The following is a 16,919-nucleotide window of genomic DNA, read 5'->3' as shown; positions in this document are numbered from 1 at the left end:
TAGTCTATTGCTTAATACATCTTCACTGCCTTTTAGTGCCATTGCTGATTCAAATTCAATAATTGATTTAGGGTGTATTGAGCTCTCCATACTAAAATCCTCCTGTGTCTCCTAGCTTTAGCATAACACATTTGACTGTATACATAAGTGGCACATCAAGTTCCTGAAATGCATTTTACTCCATGGCACCCCTTTTTCTTATTCCATGTTCCTTCCTACCCCAATGGGGTGTGTAAGGTTCTAATATAGCACAAACCTAGCAGTGAAACACCAGATCACTGGACATTGGTGGGTGTTTAGTGAAGGAGTTCAGAAAATAAACTCCAAAACAAAGGAGAATGGATTACTGGGGTGGTGTACCGGTGCACAGTTGTAATAGCAATGGGATGTGTACGAAACAAAGTGAAAAAAGACTTTCATCCATCATTTCCACTGTGGCACGTTTTGGTCACCAGCCTGTGATGTTGATCTTAATCGCTATCGAGGGTGGAGCGCTTGTGTTAATCAATGTGAAGATGATGTAGCAGATTTTGAAGAGGGTACAGTGAGTTAGGGGGTGCAGGTGGGGTGCAGAGAGTTGAGGTGATCAAATTAAAAATCCATTTCTTTTGACTAGTTGAACTACAGCATGGAAAACTCCTCCTCAAGGGGGTACAGTGGTATCCTGGGTCTCAGTCCAGGGAAGCTTTACCTCCACTAAGACTCGGGATGACCAGTGAATGAATGAATTTCTGATCTTTCATTATAAGACGAAAGCCTTTACATTGTGTTGCAAAGGAGAGTTGATGCCAGTTGAGTTTGGCGCCTTTACAATGTGGGTTGAAGCTGGTATGAATATAGAAATTTGGATTTAGAAAAGTTGACCAATTATGGGGAGAAACCAATGAGAGTCAGTGATAAGAGTAAAAACTGCACATGTTCCTGATTGTTGACACTGATGATGAACAAGAAGTCCCTCTTTGAAGGAATTTACTTGAGTTAGGCTCTCAACATCCAGGCTTGTTGTATTGTTTTAAGTTAGTCTTTCAGACTATAGATGCCTCCTTCAGATGCAACTTTCAGGATGAGATGTGTAACAATCTCAAACTGATGTATGTTTTACATTCTTGTCAGTAATCAGTATTCCAAGAGGTTCATTGTTTGAGAGAGATGTCTGTATGGCCCTCTGAGGTATGCCACAGGCTATGGTGATGAGCTCAGAATGGAGGAGCTCATCAGGATGAGCAAAGATCTGATATTCAGAAAGGAAGTAAACCCTTATTATTCAACACTTTTGTAGATAGCACAGAGAAGGGCTAAAGGACTATGGCCCACATGCATCAAGCATTTTTGTAGTCGCAAACGGTGCGATTCCTTAAAATCGGCCGTTTGCGACTGCAAAAGTGCTGTTTGGGATGCATCATGCCATTTTAGAAGTCGCATCTTATTTACGATTTCTAAAATTGCGTTAGCATATAAGAAATCGCAATTGTGCGATTTCTTAAATGCTATGCATCATTACAGAAAAATGTGCGATTTTTAAAATTGGAAGTGCAAATTACCACGAAGTTCAACTTCGTGGTAATTTGCGAAATTGTTTAAAAATGCACAAAAATGCATTTTTTAAACTGTTAAGCTACAGACACACATGTCCTTAGGACATGTGTGTATGTAACTTATGCTGAAAAGTACATTTCATGGGAGCAGGGGGGTGGGGTCATTTTGACCCCCCTCTCCACCCTTGAAATGCATTGATGAATTGCAATTGCACATTGTGAATTCGCAATTCCCATTCATTCCTATGGGCATTTTGGCCCATGGGAATGAATGGGAATTGTGAATTCGCAATTGAAAATTTGCATTTTTTTTGCAAATCGGTAAAAATAGCGATTTTTACCGAATTGCAAAAAAAAGCAAAAATATTCATGCATAGGCTTTTGCGATTTCTAAATTGCAAATCGTTATTTTTCGCAATTTAGAACTCGCAAAAGCCGATATTGATGCATGTGGGCCTATGAGTCTCTATGGCTATTTAGAGGTTGACTAAGAGCAGGAGACATGAGCTAGCAATGTGTGAACTAGAGAACATCTGCTACCTCTTAAATGGTCACCATCTCTTTGCTGTATTGCATGTATGAAACAAGGTTGGTAATTCTGAAGGAGGGGTTTGCTTTTCATTTTCTTGTGACTGGGTGGTGATGGCAACTTGAATGATCCTTTAACCCAAAAATGAAAGGTGGGTGATCGGACAGTAATTTGTTAAGTTGTCAGGTAATTTTGTACATTTTCCTTTGCTAACTCAGGAGGAATAATATGGTGACGTAAAATTGGCATTCATTGTGCAAAGTAACTTCTAAGTTAGGGACAGATTGTATTAATCTGATGCTAGAAAATGTTTCTTTATTGTTTTAAATGGCTTTATAAACTGTTTTCTTAAGTGCTGCACTAAGTCGTGTCTCTCTTACAGTCTTCTTCTCTGTTGCAGGAGAAAGTTCTGGATGTCTACAGATTGAAGGTGTATGAAAAGGATAACTGCACAGGCACAATGACAGAGTTCATGAATGATTGCACAAATGTCCATGATCACTTTTGTTACCCCATTTGCTCCTGTCAGGTGCTGGGTGGGCTCTGGCTTTTCTATGAACTACCACATTACAGAGGGAAGCAATATCTCCTGAAGCCCGGGAAATATGAACGTTTTACCGACTGGGGCTCTGTGAAATGTAGTGTTGGCTCTTTGAAACGAGTTCTGAAGACTGTATAAAGTATGGAAGTAATATAAAGCTCAACAATAATTGGGTTCTGCATACTAGTTACAGCATCATTTGGCAAATAAAACACCCAATAAATACAAATTAAAGAGATACATCATATATGTAGCTCCCAAGAGCCGGCTTCAGCAAGACAACAGCATGATTGTAGCTGGGTTTAATGTAATGAGGATTGGCATTTGAGTTAGTTACCACCATGGTATGATTTTTACCCTGTACTTTGTTTTAAAAGGTCTCAAGTGCAGAGCTGAATATGTAGGCTTCTTAGAAATAAAAGCATTGGCAAATCTCAGTTTCATGTGGACCTTTTCATCTTTTTTCTTCACTAATGGAAAGCCTTATAGGTAACAGTAAAGTAGCCTCAATTTACTGCTGAAGTGTTCCATCATTTGAATAGTGTTAGGATTTATTAGGAAGTATTGAAAACATTCGTGGCTCATAGCATCAAGATGAAGTTTCCTCCACCATGTGTGCCCTGAAAATAGCTACTCTCTAGTGCACATCCTTGCACTTGGCTGTGCCAAAGACAAGCCCGTTTGGCTATTAGACATTGGCACTAGTCTATTACTTTATTTTCTGCGTTTTATTTTTACTTTTGGTGAGAACAGCTCTCAAATGATAACAACCGATTATGTGTGGCAGGTATAACAACAGCTAATCCCAAGGAGCTAGTGACACCATTTCTAGATATTTGTTTTTTTATACAAGATGAATCCTTTTGTGCTATGCCACTGACCTACTCCTTTTTCTTCCTAGCGCACAAGGGCTATTTGTGCCATTAGGAATCAGTTAGCTATTGTCAAAACAGATAGATCATTTACAATTCATAAATCCATAGTCATAAGAGCACTGCACATTATCTGTGATGACTGCTTTCATTCGTACAATATGGTCTAGGCTCGAAGTCTACAGTAAGGGGTTTATTTAGTAGATTCTCATGCAATGCAGCACAGCAGCCAAACAATCCTGCACCGCATTGTGTGAGATTAGGAGAGCAGGACAGCACAATCTCTACAGAGATATGGCATTCTACGCCTCTCTCCCTAGTGCTGGTGCACAATTGGGCTTTAAAGCGCCGTGCACACACCTTAGCAACATAGTGTATTCATAGTGTATTACACATATTAGATATAGTGTATTTGCACCATACTGTATTTACATCAAACACACAAAAGCTAATGGGAGGAATTCTTGAAATGTGTCTAAGCACTGGCAATCTCTCGGGTAGGATTTCAACCAACATTCTTTTGCTCACCATGCTGCCTCAGGTTGGACCCAACCATATGCAAACCAGTCTTGACCTTACTCCAATAGGAATAGTCAAGCCCAGTTCTGTCTGAACCAGAACACAAGCAACCCAAGACTGTTTTCACCCTGATTTGGGCTCATCAGTTGGGTGTAGCTTGGCTCCAGTGTCACAGTGTGCAAGGGACTCATGTCAGGCATGTCTTTGCCACGTAGGGCGTTACATCAACCACACAAAAGGTGATGGGAGGAATGCATGCAATTTGTCTAACCACTGGCAATTACTCAGGATAACATTGCAACCCATTGTTCTTTTATTCACTTTGCCACCTCAGTTTGGACCCAGCCAAATGCAAACCAGCCTTGACCCTACCCCAATACGAAATGTCCAGACCAAACAACCAGGCCAGGTTTAATCTGATTAGGATTTATCAGTTGGGTTAGCTTGGCTCCAATGGCACAGTGAGCAAGGAATCCATGTCCCACCACTAGGGGGGAGGGGAGTTTGTCTGATGTACTCAGACAGATTGCATGCTTTATCTCATACAGATATTGAAGGTATTAATCATAAGCCTACCTGCACCACTGTGATGGCTCATCAGTACATCCCAGTGCACATCCTGCTGGCACTGATCCCTAGAAAGACCCGGTGGCCTAGCAAATGAGTAGTGGAACCAGATGGAAGCAAGAGAAATGTGATCTCCCTTCACTGGTTGGAGAATGAAAGGAAGTCAGAGTTTTTGCCTGGCCCCTTAAAAGTCATGGGCACTGATGCCATTGCACCTACTACACTGTTAATAAACTTATCCCTTTTCTTCCCTTCTGCTCCCATCGGTGAATCTCATGGACTACACCCAAAATGTTCCTACTTTCAGGAGAGAAATGTTGGATAGTGAACCTGTGGTCTCAGGCTGTCCTTTCGGTCCCCCAGATATTAACCCTAACAAGGTCCCCCTTTTAGCAAGTCAATAAGCATGAATTGTGATGTACTTATGAAATACAAGTAAAGCTTTTGCAAAATTAGTCACTGGATGCACGTGTTGGAAACTGTGTGATTTAGCAAATTAAGTGAACGTAATTATTCTGTTTTACTGGGTGCCAGACAGGAAGAGCTTCTTGTCTGGCAAGCGGGGTGGGGGGAACAGCCCTCTATTATCTCCACCATTGACAGGAAGAGGTGCCTCAGCTGGACTGGACTGGCAAATTTGTGCCATTTGTCCCTCCTAATCTGCAGGTCGGTAAGCATATACATTCAGAAACAATAGCAGTAGTAGTGGTCCCAAGTGGGAATATTACAGCACCTTGTACAAATATTTAAATAAGTCAGTTTGTCAATGAGAATAACGTGCAATAGGATTGTATATCTGAAGAGGCGCTTTCACAGTTCTGGCACCCTACTACCAGTGGTGGACCCTGTACATTAGAAAACTAATGTAAAACAAGTAAACATTTGATGGAACTGCAACCTCAGCACCCTCATGAATAGTTTTTGTAATCATAACAGTAATGGATATTTATAGAAATGAACACAGTGTTCAGTACAAATTAACAATCCTGATTAAGGAATAAACAGGTACTTTCTCCACGGATTCCAAAAAGGTAAGATCAAATGAATTTTCACTGTTGATTTATTCTGTGCAATAACATCTCCAGCAAGAGATCAGCCAACACATGTTCCGTCTTTTAAGACTTTTTCATGGCTTGAAATACAGATATAGTACATTTATGTTGATGTTCGTATACAAATTATGACTGTAGTACAGGTAACTGCTATTGCATATATTGACATTCAACATAAAAATAGAGTTTCTGCCAAAACTCTTTGCCAATTTGATGTAAAGAAAGAGAATTAACCAGATGGCAGTGTAAGTATTTGTAGTAACGAGGCTGGATACACAGGATGTCTTGAGGAGTTTATTTGTAGTTACATGGATGATGAGCCATTGCTTACCATTGTCAGAGACAAGCACCTCTGGAAAACCTTCTCTAGACCAAACTTCTCCTAGAAAATCTATAATAGTTTTAGTGTCAGCTTCTCTAACTAATTTGACCTCAGGCCATTTAGATGCATAATCAACCAGAACAAGAACGAACTTAGAACTCCCACTCAAAGTACCATAAGGTCCCATCACATCTATGCCAACCTTCATCCAGGGACATTCAGGGCACTCTACAGGAATGAGAGGAGGAACAGAAGTCTTGAGACACTTATCAGCAGACTTACAAACCTCACAATCCAAAACAAATTCATCAACCTCCGAATCCATACACGGCCACCAGAACGTGTCACGGATGCGTCGCTTGGTAAACGATGCACCCAAATGTCCTTCATGAGCTCTAACAATTATACCTTTTCTAAATGAATGTGGAGGAATAAGTTTGTCATTCGGATCAAAATATCATCCTCCATATATAATTCATCTTCAATTTTAGAAAAAGGTTGAAGAGCAGGAGACAAAACTTTTTCCCTGGCCCAACCACAAGAAATGCACTTACAAACATCTTGAAGGACACTATCCTTAACAAAAGCTAACTTCCACTCTTCCTCAGAACAGAACCTAAATTCATGAATGTCCACACCCGCTACAAAACAATCTTCACAATCTTCATTTATGAGATTTCCAAAAGTGACATCTTCCTCATGGGAGTCTGTACACGGAAAACGAGAGAGAAAATCCGCTCTGTCATTCTTCCCTCCTGAAATGTGTTTGACATCAAATTGATATTGGAGTAATCTGCTAACCATTCTCATTATTCTGGGAGTACAACATTTAGTAAGAGTTCCACCTAAGATATTTACTAATGGTTTATGGTCAGTTTGGAGTAAGAAACGTTTTCCCCATACATATGACCTAAACTTTTCAATAGCCCATGCACATGCTAGTAATTCCTTTTCTATAACAGAGTATTGTGACTCTGGAGATCTCAAAACTCTGGAAGCAAATCCAATTGTTCTCTCGACTCCATTCTCGACCTGCGTTAGAGCAGCCCCTAAATCCACTTGACTCGCGTCAACAGTTAAGCAACGAGGCAAACTCGGGTCGAAAGTTTTGAGTACTGAACTCACACTTAAGAGAGTTTTCACCTCTTGGAACGCCAAAACATTCTTTATTCCACTCTTTAGTACCCTTCTTTAAAAGATCGCTAATGGGCCGAACAATTGAAGCATAATGTGGAATGAATCTGGAGTAGTACTCACACAATCCCAAAAGAGTCTTGACTCCAGTTTTATCTGTGGGAGCAACAGCTTTAGAAATTGCTTCTAAAAGCCCAGGTCTAGGTTTGATGCTATCTTGTGTGTGACAATATGACCCAAGTACTCAATCTCAGTGCAGAAAAACTTACATTTTCCATCTTAAGAACTACACCATGTTCCTGAAATAAACTAAGCACTTTGCGTACAATACAGTCATGTGAAACAGCATCCTCCGCGAAAATGAGCACGTCATCTTGAAAAACCAAAACTCCATCCACTCCTGTGAGGATGTTGTTCATGACCAGTCGGAATACCAACGCGGCACATGCCAACCCAAAAGGCATTCATCGATATTGAAACGCACCCAGAGGAGAGATGAAGGCAGTAAGATGGTGTGACTCGGGGTGCAACTCAACCTGGTGATAGGCGCTAGCCAGGTCAAGTTTAGTGAAAAACGTAGCACCCTTGGTAGATGCAAAAAGATCGTGTATTTTAGGGAGAGGGTGTGAGTCGACCCAAATCTCCTTATTTAGAGACCTTAAATCGACACAAACTCTGAGCTTTCCACACCTCTTCCTAGCCACCACCAAAGGCGAAAGCCATAGTGAAGACTCCGTTGGCTCGATAACACCATTATCACAAAGTTGTTTTAGTTCTTTCTCTAAATCTTCCCTGACACTAAAGGGTACACCTCTGAGTTTATGTTTTGCAGGCTGGGCTCCATTTTTAACAATTATTCTATGCTTAAAGCCTTCGATTTTTCCCAAACCAGTATTAAAAACAGAGGGAAAAGCATCTTGATGGGCTTGAACTTCATCAAAACATCCAACAACAAGAACTTGTTCCTTGGTTCCAGGTTTAAGGATCATACCAAAGAGTCCTTGATGGAACCACCCTAAGATATTAAGCCCTTTGACAGCAACGAATATTTTTCCTCTTATTCGCCTCCCTTTAAAGCACATTTCTTCCTCAAAAAAACCAAGAAGATCAATCTTACGACCTTCATATGACACAGGAGATCTGTCAAGAGGGAGAGGTTGTGATCCTTCCCATGTTTCATTAAAAAGTTTCTCCGTAATCATAGTAATTTTAGCACCGGAATCAACCAGTAACTTGACACATTTTGAACCAACAAAAATATCTACAATCGGGTCAAAGCAATCTTTGGGATCACCTTTAATGACTTCACTGGAAGTGAGATCAGTAACTACAGAAACCACTTCAGAATCAGAAGAGGATTCTGAATCAATCATACAAACAGTGGGTTTCTTGAAACTTTACTGACTTTTAAGTTTTAGGCAACCTTTTGCAAAGTGTCCAACCTTTTTACAATAATTACAAGTGAAGTTTGATGCTGGACAACATGAACATTTAGCATGAGGAGGATTTCCACACCTTAGACAATATTGTATATCAAGTTTCTTAGCAGATTTCAATTCTCTGTTAGAAGACACCTTTCCCTGTTTTTTAAAAGCTTTGACATTAGTACCTGAATTGAGGTTAATTGCATTAACAGGTTCAATTATTTTTTCTTCCAACTCTTTCAACGAGACCATAGAGATTTCAATACTCTTGGCTAGTTGTATAGTCTCATCCAAAGAAGGATCACCCATTGTAAGCAATTTTTGTCTAATGTTTTTGTCATTACAGTGACAAACAAATTGGTCTCTGATAAGCTGGTCTGTGAAATTTTCGAACCTGCAGTCCGCTGCTAATTTTCTCAGGACTGATATGTAAGAATCCACGTCCTCCCTCTCTGATTGCTTATTCTTGAAACATTTGTGTCTGAGAACCATAAGACTAGGTTGCTTATCAAACCGAAGTTTTCGTTTTTGCCCAGTCTCCTTATATTCATCATAAGTGTTAGGATCGTCTTGAGGTAAGTCAGGTAAGTGCTTGAAAACAGATCTGCCTTCAAAACCCAGAGAGTGCAAGAGTAGGCATTTTTTTCTGTCAGCAACAAATCTGGAAGCACCTATAGCCCCCAAATAGGTTTCAAAGACATCATGCCAAACGTCCCTTCTGTTTGTAGGTTCCCCTGGTGTATCAAGAAAAGCAGGAGGAGGATTCACTGACTGAAGAGTACACATAGTTGTAAAATATATCATTAGAGTAGAATAACCAATTTATAAACAATACACACTTGAAGGTATAACCTGAAAAAAACAATATAATCACTAACTCAAGCAATAAGCAAAATGTTTAGTTCAACAATGCAAGATTTGTGTGTGTGTGATAATCGTGAAAACTGTGCCACAGCTTAAAATCATCCACATAAGCATTAATAAACACACTAGCGTTTAAATTCAGAAAATTAGTGTCGCACACACATGAGTGTGAATATGTAAACCAAATCGTTGAGGCTGAGCGCATCAGCGTTTAGCTTTTGCGCACGATCGAATGATGATAAAGTGAAAAATGTAGAAATCTTGTGGCTGAGCGCATCAGCGTAGTTGTTTGAAGAAAATGAATAAGAAAAAAATGGACCTGCTCCTGCACAAAGTTGCTTGTGCGTACGATGAAGATTAGATTAGAAGCGCTTCGCGTTGTAGTACATGGTTGCTAAGGAAGCTGCGCTCAATAGAGGTTGCTAGGATACACTTGAACAACATTTGATTACGTGCTTCCATTTTGTACAGGCAGCGTCATCACGTGACTAACTAGCATGAGACTACGATGACGAACATCACAAGGGAATCTTCATGAAGGCAAAGGAGAGCATTCAGCTTCGTCACGTTCCAGAAAACAAAGAAGTAAGGCACGAGAGTTTTCCTTTTATAAAAATAAACACTGAGTCACTGTTGTACCGTAGTAAAATGTACAACATAAGTAATATATCCGAAATTGTAAAAGGATAAACTTGGCAAAGAAACGAGGTAGCTGGCTCAATATTATTGCTTGAAACGAAGATCAAAACGAACTGTTCCTTAGAATAATTGTGACTCAAGCGCCAATTTTCAGTTACTGATAGCTAAAAAAAATAAAAACGAAACGGAGCTGGGCGGTAGATGAAGAAATAAAAACGCCCTACCGTAAGTTATGTAGAAATCAGCTTTTCAGTAGATCGGTGGCAAGACAATTAACGATATAAGATAAGGACATGAAATCTTGTTTGAAGAAGTTCCTCTATCTTCATATGCATGTAGGGTTATCCATGTAACAGGATCGTCGCCAAATAAAATGTAGTAACGAGGCTGGATACACAGGATGTCTTGAGGAGTTTATTTGTAGTTACATGGATGATGAGCCAGCTTAACTCCAACCGGTTACAACAGATACCACATCAAGAATGTCTTCATTTACATTCTAATGTAACCAAGGAGCAAACATGACAGCACTTAAAAAAACACTACATATTAAATGATCATAGCTACTACAGATTACTACAGTATTACAAAAAATGGGAGAAATAAGGATAGAAAAAGAAAAAATCAAAAATCAAAATCTGCCATTATACGGAAGTTGCTTGAAGTGCTCCGTACATATGAGGTCAAGCCTTCACCAAAAATAGTGACAAAAACTGCATGGAAATTACACCCAAATGTGATGGATGTAAAATATGAGGTCAAGTCTTCATCAAAACAAGTGACCAAAACTGCAAGGAAATTACACCAAAATATGATGGATGTAAAAGCTATACCATGCACCCACCAGTTCAGTTAACTTGATAGTCTTCCTACGTTGTTTGATTAGCCATGAACGCCCGTATGTATATACATTTGGTGACATTTTACAATACTGCTTGCACCTTTTAATAAGTTCTGCCTCAATGTTGTCCTTTGGGTTCAGTTTTTCCGCTTTTGAATGTAATTAGTGGTTTTTTGGGGCATATAAAATTGTGAGCATACATGTGGTCCTTTCACCCCAAGCTTTGTGTTCCTTTTGCTGAATCATCCTCCTTGCGCCGGTTAGCGATGTTTCTGTCTTCAAATAGGAGCCTGGCTCTTAAAGTGTCAGAGCCCCAGCTGCCTCCTCCAGCACCAGAACTAATGCTTGAATTGATTTCCTCCAACTTCTGGGTCATGCGACCCACACACTCCTTTACTTCATGATGTCTTGTAATACCGTATTACACTGCTGCTCTTGTAAATGTGTCACAGGAAATTACAGATAATACCCACCCCCCAAATTCACAAAGCCTTTTATCTTATCTTTGCTAGTAGAGATCTGGAAAACGTGCTTGACTATAGATGTACTTCATATAACCAACAAAGAAGAGCAGACCAGGTCAAGAGAATAGTGTGTAGCTGTACTAGCCAGGGTGCAATAAAAGGATGCGCGCAAAGACACATGATGGTGAAGATCACTGACTATATGAATCCCATCAGACCACCTTCGCGGTGGAGTTTGCGTCATGTGGGATATTTGTTGATCATTCCAAGACGCAACAGGCCTATGTAGTGCCGATGCAGAAATGGATGTCAAAAAGATAGTCGTGATAATCATCATAAAGTGATATTTGACTAAAGTGCAGTGCCTAGAGGAAAGTAGTGAGATAAAATCAACTACATCGGCATTGTAAAGTATTCAAATTGAACTCGATGTGTCAAAGTTAAAAACACGCCGGGTAAAGTATTTACCCAAAGGCGCTGTGAAGAACGGTCGACATGTTTCAGCTCTAGGGGCTTTTCCCAGCTTTCTTCAGGACCATAACAAAAATAGGCTACTACAACCCAAAATGAGATGTTAAATCAAAACCCAACTATGTACTAAAAAAATGGGTACATATCTACCAGGAACCATCAAAGTTGAATGTCTACTGGAAGGAAAGGAGATCATCTTCTTCCTAGAAAATAGAGTTTGATTTACAACAACACCATATGTCGAGTACGCATCTAGATATAAACACACAGGCCGCACAGACAAAACACACTTGCATGAATAATTGACATTCTGCATTTTTAGAAATAAGCTTAATAGCTCAAACAACATGAGGCATTTCCGCATGATGCTACTCACCCAGCCTTGTGTGGGTGAAGACCTCACCTCACCCGGCAACCGCTCGGGAGTGTGAGACCCCGCTCTATAGTGTAGATAAAAGGAAACAATGAGTACCAACCCTATAGCTTCCAAGCCAATTGCTCTACACAGAAACCCAACATACGTGTGAGAGAGACCCCCTACTGTTCAAACCTCACGGACCTTATTTTAATGTGCATGGCACACGTGCTGGACCCAGCTAATATATTTCCATCAGACACAAAGACATACTCAAGTCCAAACAAGTAGGTGTTGCCAATAGGTTATAAAGCATATATACCTATAGAACACGGTATATGTTCATGTGTGACCTAGCACTAGTAACTCCAAATTACCATAATCCTGGATGATGCATTTACCTAATGATATTAAACATCAAAGCCATTAGTAATTACCTAAAGATACATGGGCTTCACGGGCCGTCATAACTAGACAGCGCAAGGTTCCTCAACCTAACCACAAGACTCCACAAAACGAGATATCCATTCCTACTCCTACAAGTTCAAGTTAACTTCAGCGAGACAAGCAGGGAACTAACCTGTCCGTCGGTGACTCGGATGGTGACCCGAGCGGAAAAGGAGGTGTAGGAGAGGCCACTTGCCTCGTTTATATAGCTGCCTTTCATTTAGAGAAGTAGCCACAATCGCCATTGCATACCGGCAGACTGTAGCGTGAACGGCGAGACACTGCTCACACGCGCATGCGTTTTAGCGCATTACAGAAACAGAGCGTCAGCGCGTGCAGAGAGACACTGCTCTTGCGCACATGCGCCGCGACATGGAGCTCACAGACAGTAATGAAAGATTCGTTACTGTCTGTGAAATGATTAAAGAGCACAAAGTGACAATTAATGGGAACAATGGTCCCAAGGGTGCAGGTCGAATGAACGACTCCCGAGCTCAATATTAAGGCTTTTCCCACTCTAAGAGCTCATAGTGAATAGTCACTAGGGTCGTGAAAGCACCATAAGTATTCGTTTATGTCAGATTAGGACCATATGTAAGTGTCCTACGCCCTATGTGTGTTAAAATAGGAAAGGGTGGATGCGGTCATCTCGAATGGAATCCAGATGTGGTGGAGGGGCTTGAACCCCGAGGTGCAGTCAGAAAAAATTGTAATCTATGTGGAGTCACTATAAGTGAATCATCCACAAAGGACTGCTTATCCTGTGGAGTACTGAATCTCCAAGTGATAACTCGTAGTAAAGTTATACAGGGTCACGGTTAGATAAGGCAAAGGATGGCCCATAGATAGTAGGTGCCAAAAAATAGGGTTTCTCAGAAAAAGGGGTTACATTCACAATTATGTTAGGTGAGCCTTAAAGGATGCAACCAGAGGTGCGTTGCGTCCATTGACAAAAGTGACCCGCAACTAAAAAGTTGCTCATAATACTAACAACAAAACAGGTATGTGGAGGGTCAAGGGGATATTTAATGACCTGTCTGCTCAAACCCCTTAATACGACATATAACCAACAAAGAAGAGCAGACCAGGTCAAGAGAATAGTGTGTAGCTGTACTAGCCAGGGTGCAATAAAAGGATGCGCGCAAAGACACATGATGGTGAAGATCACTGACTATATGAATCCCATCAGACCACCTTCGCGGTGGAGTTTGCGTCATGTGGGATATTTGTTGATCATTCCAAGACGCAACAGGCCTATGTAGTGCCGATGCAGAAATGGATGTCAAAAAGATAGTCGTGATAATCATCATAAAGTGATATTTGACTAAAGTGCAGTGCCTAGAGGAAAGTAGTGAGATAAAATCAACTACATCGGCATTGTAAAGTATTCAAATTGATCTCGATGTGTCAAAGTTAAAAACACGCCGGGTAAAGTATTTACCCAAAGGCGCTGTGAAGAACGGTCGACATGTTTCAGCTCTAGGGGCTTTTCCCAGCTTTCTTCAGGACCATAACAAAAATAGGCTACTACAACCCAAAATGAGATGTTAAATCAAAACCCAACTATGTACTAAAAAAATGGGTACATATCTACCAGGAACCATCAAAGTTGAATGTCCACTGGAAGGAAAGGAGATCATCTTCTTCCTAGAAAATAGAGTTTGATTTACAACAACACCATATGTCGAGTACGCATCTAGATATAAACACACAGGCCACACAGACAAAACACACTTGCATGAATAATTGACATTCTGCATTTTTAGAAATAAGCTTAATAGCTCAAACAACATGAGGCATTTCCGCATGATGCTACTCACCCAGCCTTGTGTGGGTGAAGACCTCACCTCACCCGGCAACCGCTCGGGAGTGTGAGACCCCGCTCTATAGTGTAGATAAAAGGAAACAATGAGTACCAACCCTATAGCTTCCAAGCCAATTGCTCTACACAGAAACCCAACATACGTGTGAGAGAGACCCCCTACTGTTCAAACCTCACGGACCTTATTTTAATGTGCATGGCACACGTGCTGGACCCAGCTAATATAATTCCATCAGACACAAAGACATACTCAAGTCCAAACAAGTAGGTGTTGCCAATAGGTTATAAAGCATATATACCTATAGAACGCGGTATATGTTCATGTGTGACCTAGCACTAGTAACTCCAAATTACCATAATCCTGGATGATGCATTTACCTAATGATATTAAACATCAAAGCCATTAGTAATTACCTAAAGATACATGGGCTTCACGGGCCGTCATAACTAGACAGCGCAAGGTTCCTCAACCTAACCACAAGACTCCACAAAACGAGATATCCATTCCTACTCCTACAAGTTCAAGTTAACTTCAGCGAGACAAGCAGGGAACTAACCTGTCCGTCGGTGACTCGGATGGTGACCCGAGCGGAAAAGGAGGTGTAGGAGAGGCCACTTGCCTCGTTTATATAGCTGCCTTTCATTTAGAGAAGTAGCCACAATCGCCATTGCATACCGGCAGACTGTAGCGTGAACGGCGAGACACTGCTCACACGCGCATGCGTTTTAGCGCATTACAGAAACAGAGCGTCAGCGCGTGCAGAGAGACACTGCTCTTGCGCACATGCGCCGCGACATGGAGCTCACAGACAGTAATGAAAGATTCGTTACTGTCTGTGAAATGATTAAAGAGCACAAAGTGACAATTAATGGGAACAATGGTCCCAAGGGTGCAGGTCGAATGAACGACTCCCGAGCTCAATATTAAGGCTTTTCCCACTCTAAGAGCTCATAGTGAATAGTCACTAGGGTCGTGAAAGCACCATAAGTATTCGTTTATGTCAGATTAGGACCATATGTAAGTGTCCTACGCCCTATGTGTGTTAAAATAGGAAAGGGTGGATGCGGTCATCTCGAATGGAATCCAGATGTGGTGGAGGGGCTTGAACCCCGAGGTGCAGTCAGAAAAAATTGTAATCTATGTGGAGTCACTATAAGTGAATCATCCACAAAGGACTGCTTATCCTGTGGAGTACTGAATCTCCAAGTGATAACTCGTAGTAAAGTTATACAGGGTCACAGTTAGATAAGGCAAAGGATGGCCCATAGATAGTAGGTGCCAAAAAATAGGGTTTCTCAGAAAAAGGGGTTACATTCACAATTATGTTAGGTGAGCCTTAAAGGATGCAACCAGAGGTGCGTTGCGTCCATTGACAAAAGTGACCCGCAACTAAAAAGTTGCTCATAATACTAACAACAAAACAGGTATGTGGAGGGTCAAGGGGATATTTAATGACCTGTCTGCTCAAACCCCTTAATACGACATATAACCAACAAAGAAGAGCAGACCAGGTCAAGAGAATAGTGTGTAGCTGTACTAGCCAGGGTGCAATAAAAGGATGCGCGCAAAGACACATGATGGTGAAGATCACTGACTATATGAATCCCATCAGACCACCTTCGCGGTGGAGTTTGCGTCATGTGGGATATTTGTTGATCATTCCAAGACGCAACAGGCCTATGTAGTGCCGATGCAGAAATGGATGTCAAAAAGATAGTCGTGATAATCATCATAAAGTGATATTTGACTAAAGTGCAGTGCCTAGAGGAAAGTAGTGAGATAAAATCAACTACATCGGCATTGTAAAGTATTCAAATTGAACTCGATGTGTCAAAGTTAAAAACACGCCGGGTAAAGTATTTACCCAAAGGCGCTGTGAAGAACGGTCGACATGTTTCAGCTCTAGGGGCTTTTCCCAGCTTTCTTCAGGACCATAACAAAAATAGGCTACTACAACCCAAAATGAGATGTTAAATCAAAACCCAACTATGTACTAAAAAAATGGGTACATATCTACCAGGAACCATCAAAGTTGAATGTCCACTGGAAGGAAAGGAGATCATCTTCTTCCTAGAAAATAGAGTTTGATTTACAACAACACCATATGTCGAGTACGCATCTAGATATAAACACACAGGCCGCACAGACAAAACACACTTGCATGAATAATTGACATTCTGCATTTTTAGAAATAAGCTTAATAGCTCAAACAACATGAGGCATTTCCGCATGATGCTACTCACCCAGCCTTGTGTGGGTGAAGACCTCACCTCACCCGGCAACCGCTCGGGAGTGTGAGACCCCGCTCTATAGTGTAGATAAAAGGAAACAATGAGTACCAACCTTATAGCTTCCAAGCCAATTGCTCTACACAGAAACCCAACATACGTGTGAGAGAGACCCCCTACTGTTCAAACCTCACGGACCTTATTTTAATGTGCATGGCACACGTGCTGGACCCAGCTAATATAATTCCATCAGACACAAAGACATACTCAAGTCCAAACAAGTAGGTGTTGC

The 16,919-nt window shown here is 41.0% G+C and overlaps 1 protein-coding gene across 2 annotated transcripts in view; it reads left to right on the top strand.

Moving 5' to 3' along the window:
• The window catches only part of LOC144824586 (gamma-crystallin M1-1-like), an 86,458-nt gene extending 83,416 nt beyond the window's left edge, over positions 1–3,042 (top strand). Inside the window, exon 3 of one of the 2 annotated variants that reach the window (XM_078683639.1) lies at positions 2,465–3,042. In XM_078683639.1, the coding sequence (XP_078539765.1) occupies positions 2,465–2,743 (279 nt within the window). In that variant the 3' untranslated portion in view covers positions 2,744–3,042. Of the gene's footprint in view, positions 1–2,446 lie in introns of both variants that reach the window. The other variant, XM_078683638.1, reaches the window with a different exon arrangement.
• The last annotated feature ends 13,877 nt before the right edge of the window (positions 3,043–16,919 follow it).

This window comes from Lissotriton helveticus, chromosome 3_1, assembly GCF_964261635.1.
Source record: "Lissotriton helveticus chromosome 3_1, aLisHel1.1, whole genome shotgun sequence".
Classification (NCBI taxonomy): domain Eukaryota; kingdom Metazoa; phylum Chordata; class Amphibia; order Caudata; family Salamandridae; genus Lissotriton; species Lissotriton helveticus.
This window is presented reverse-complemented; position numbering and strand designations above follow the sequence as displayed.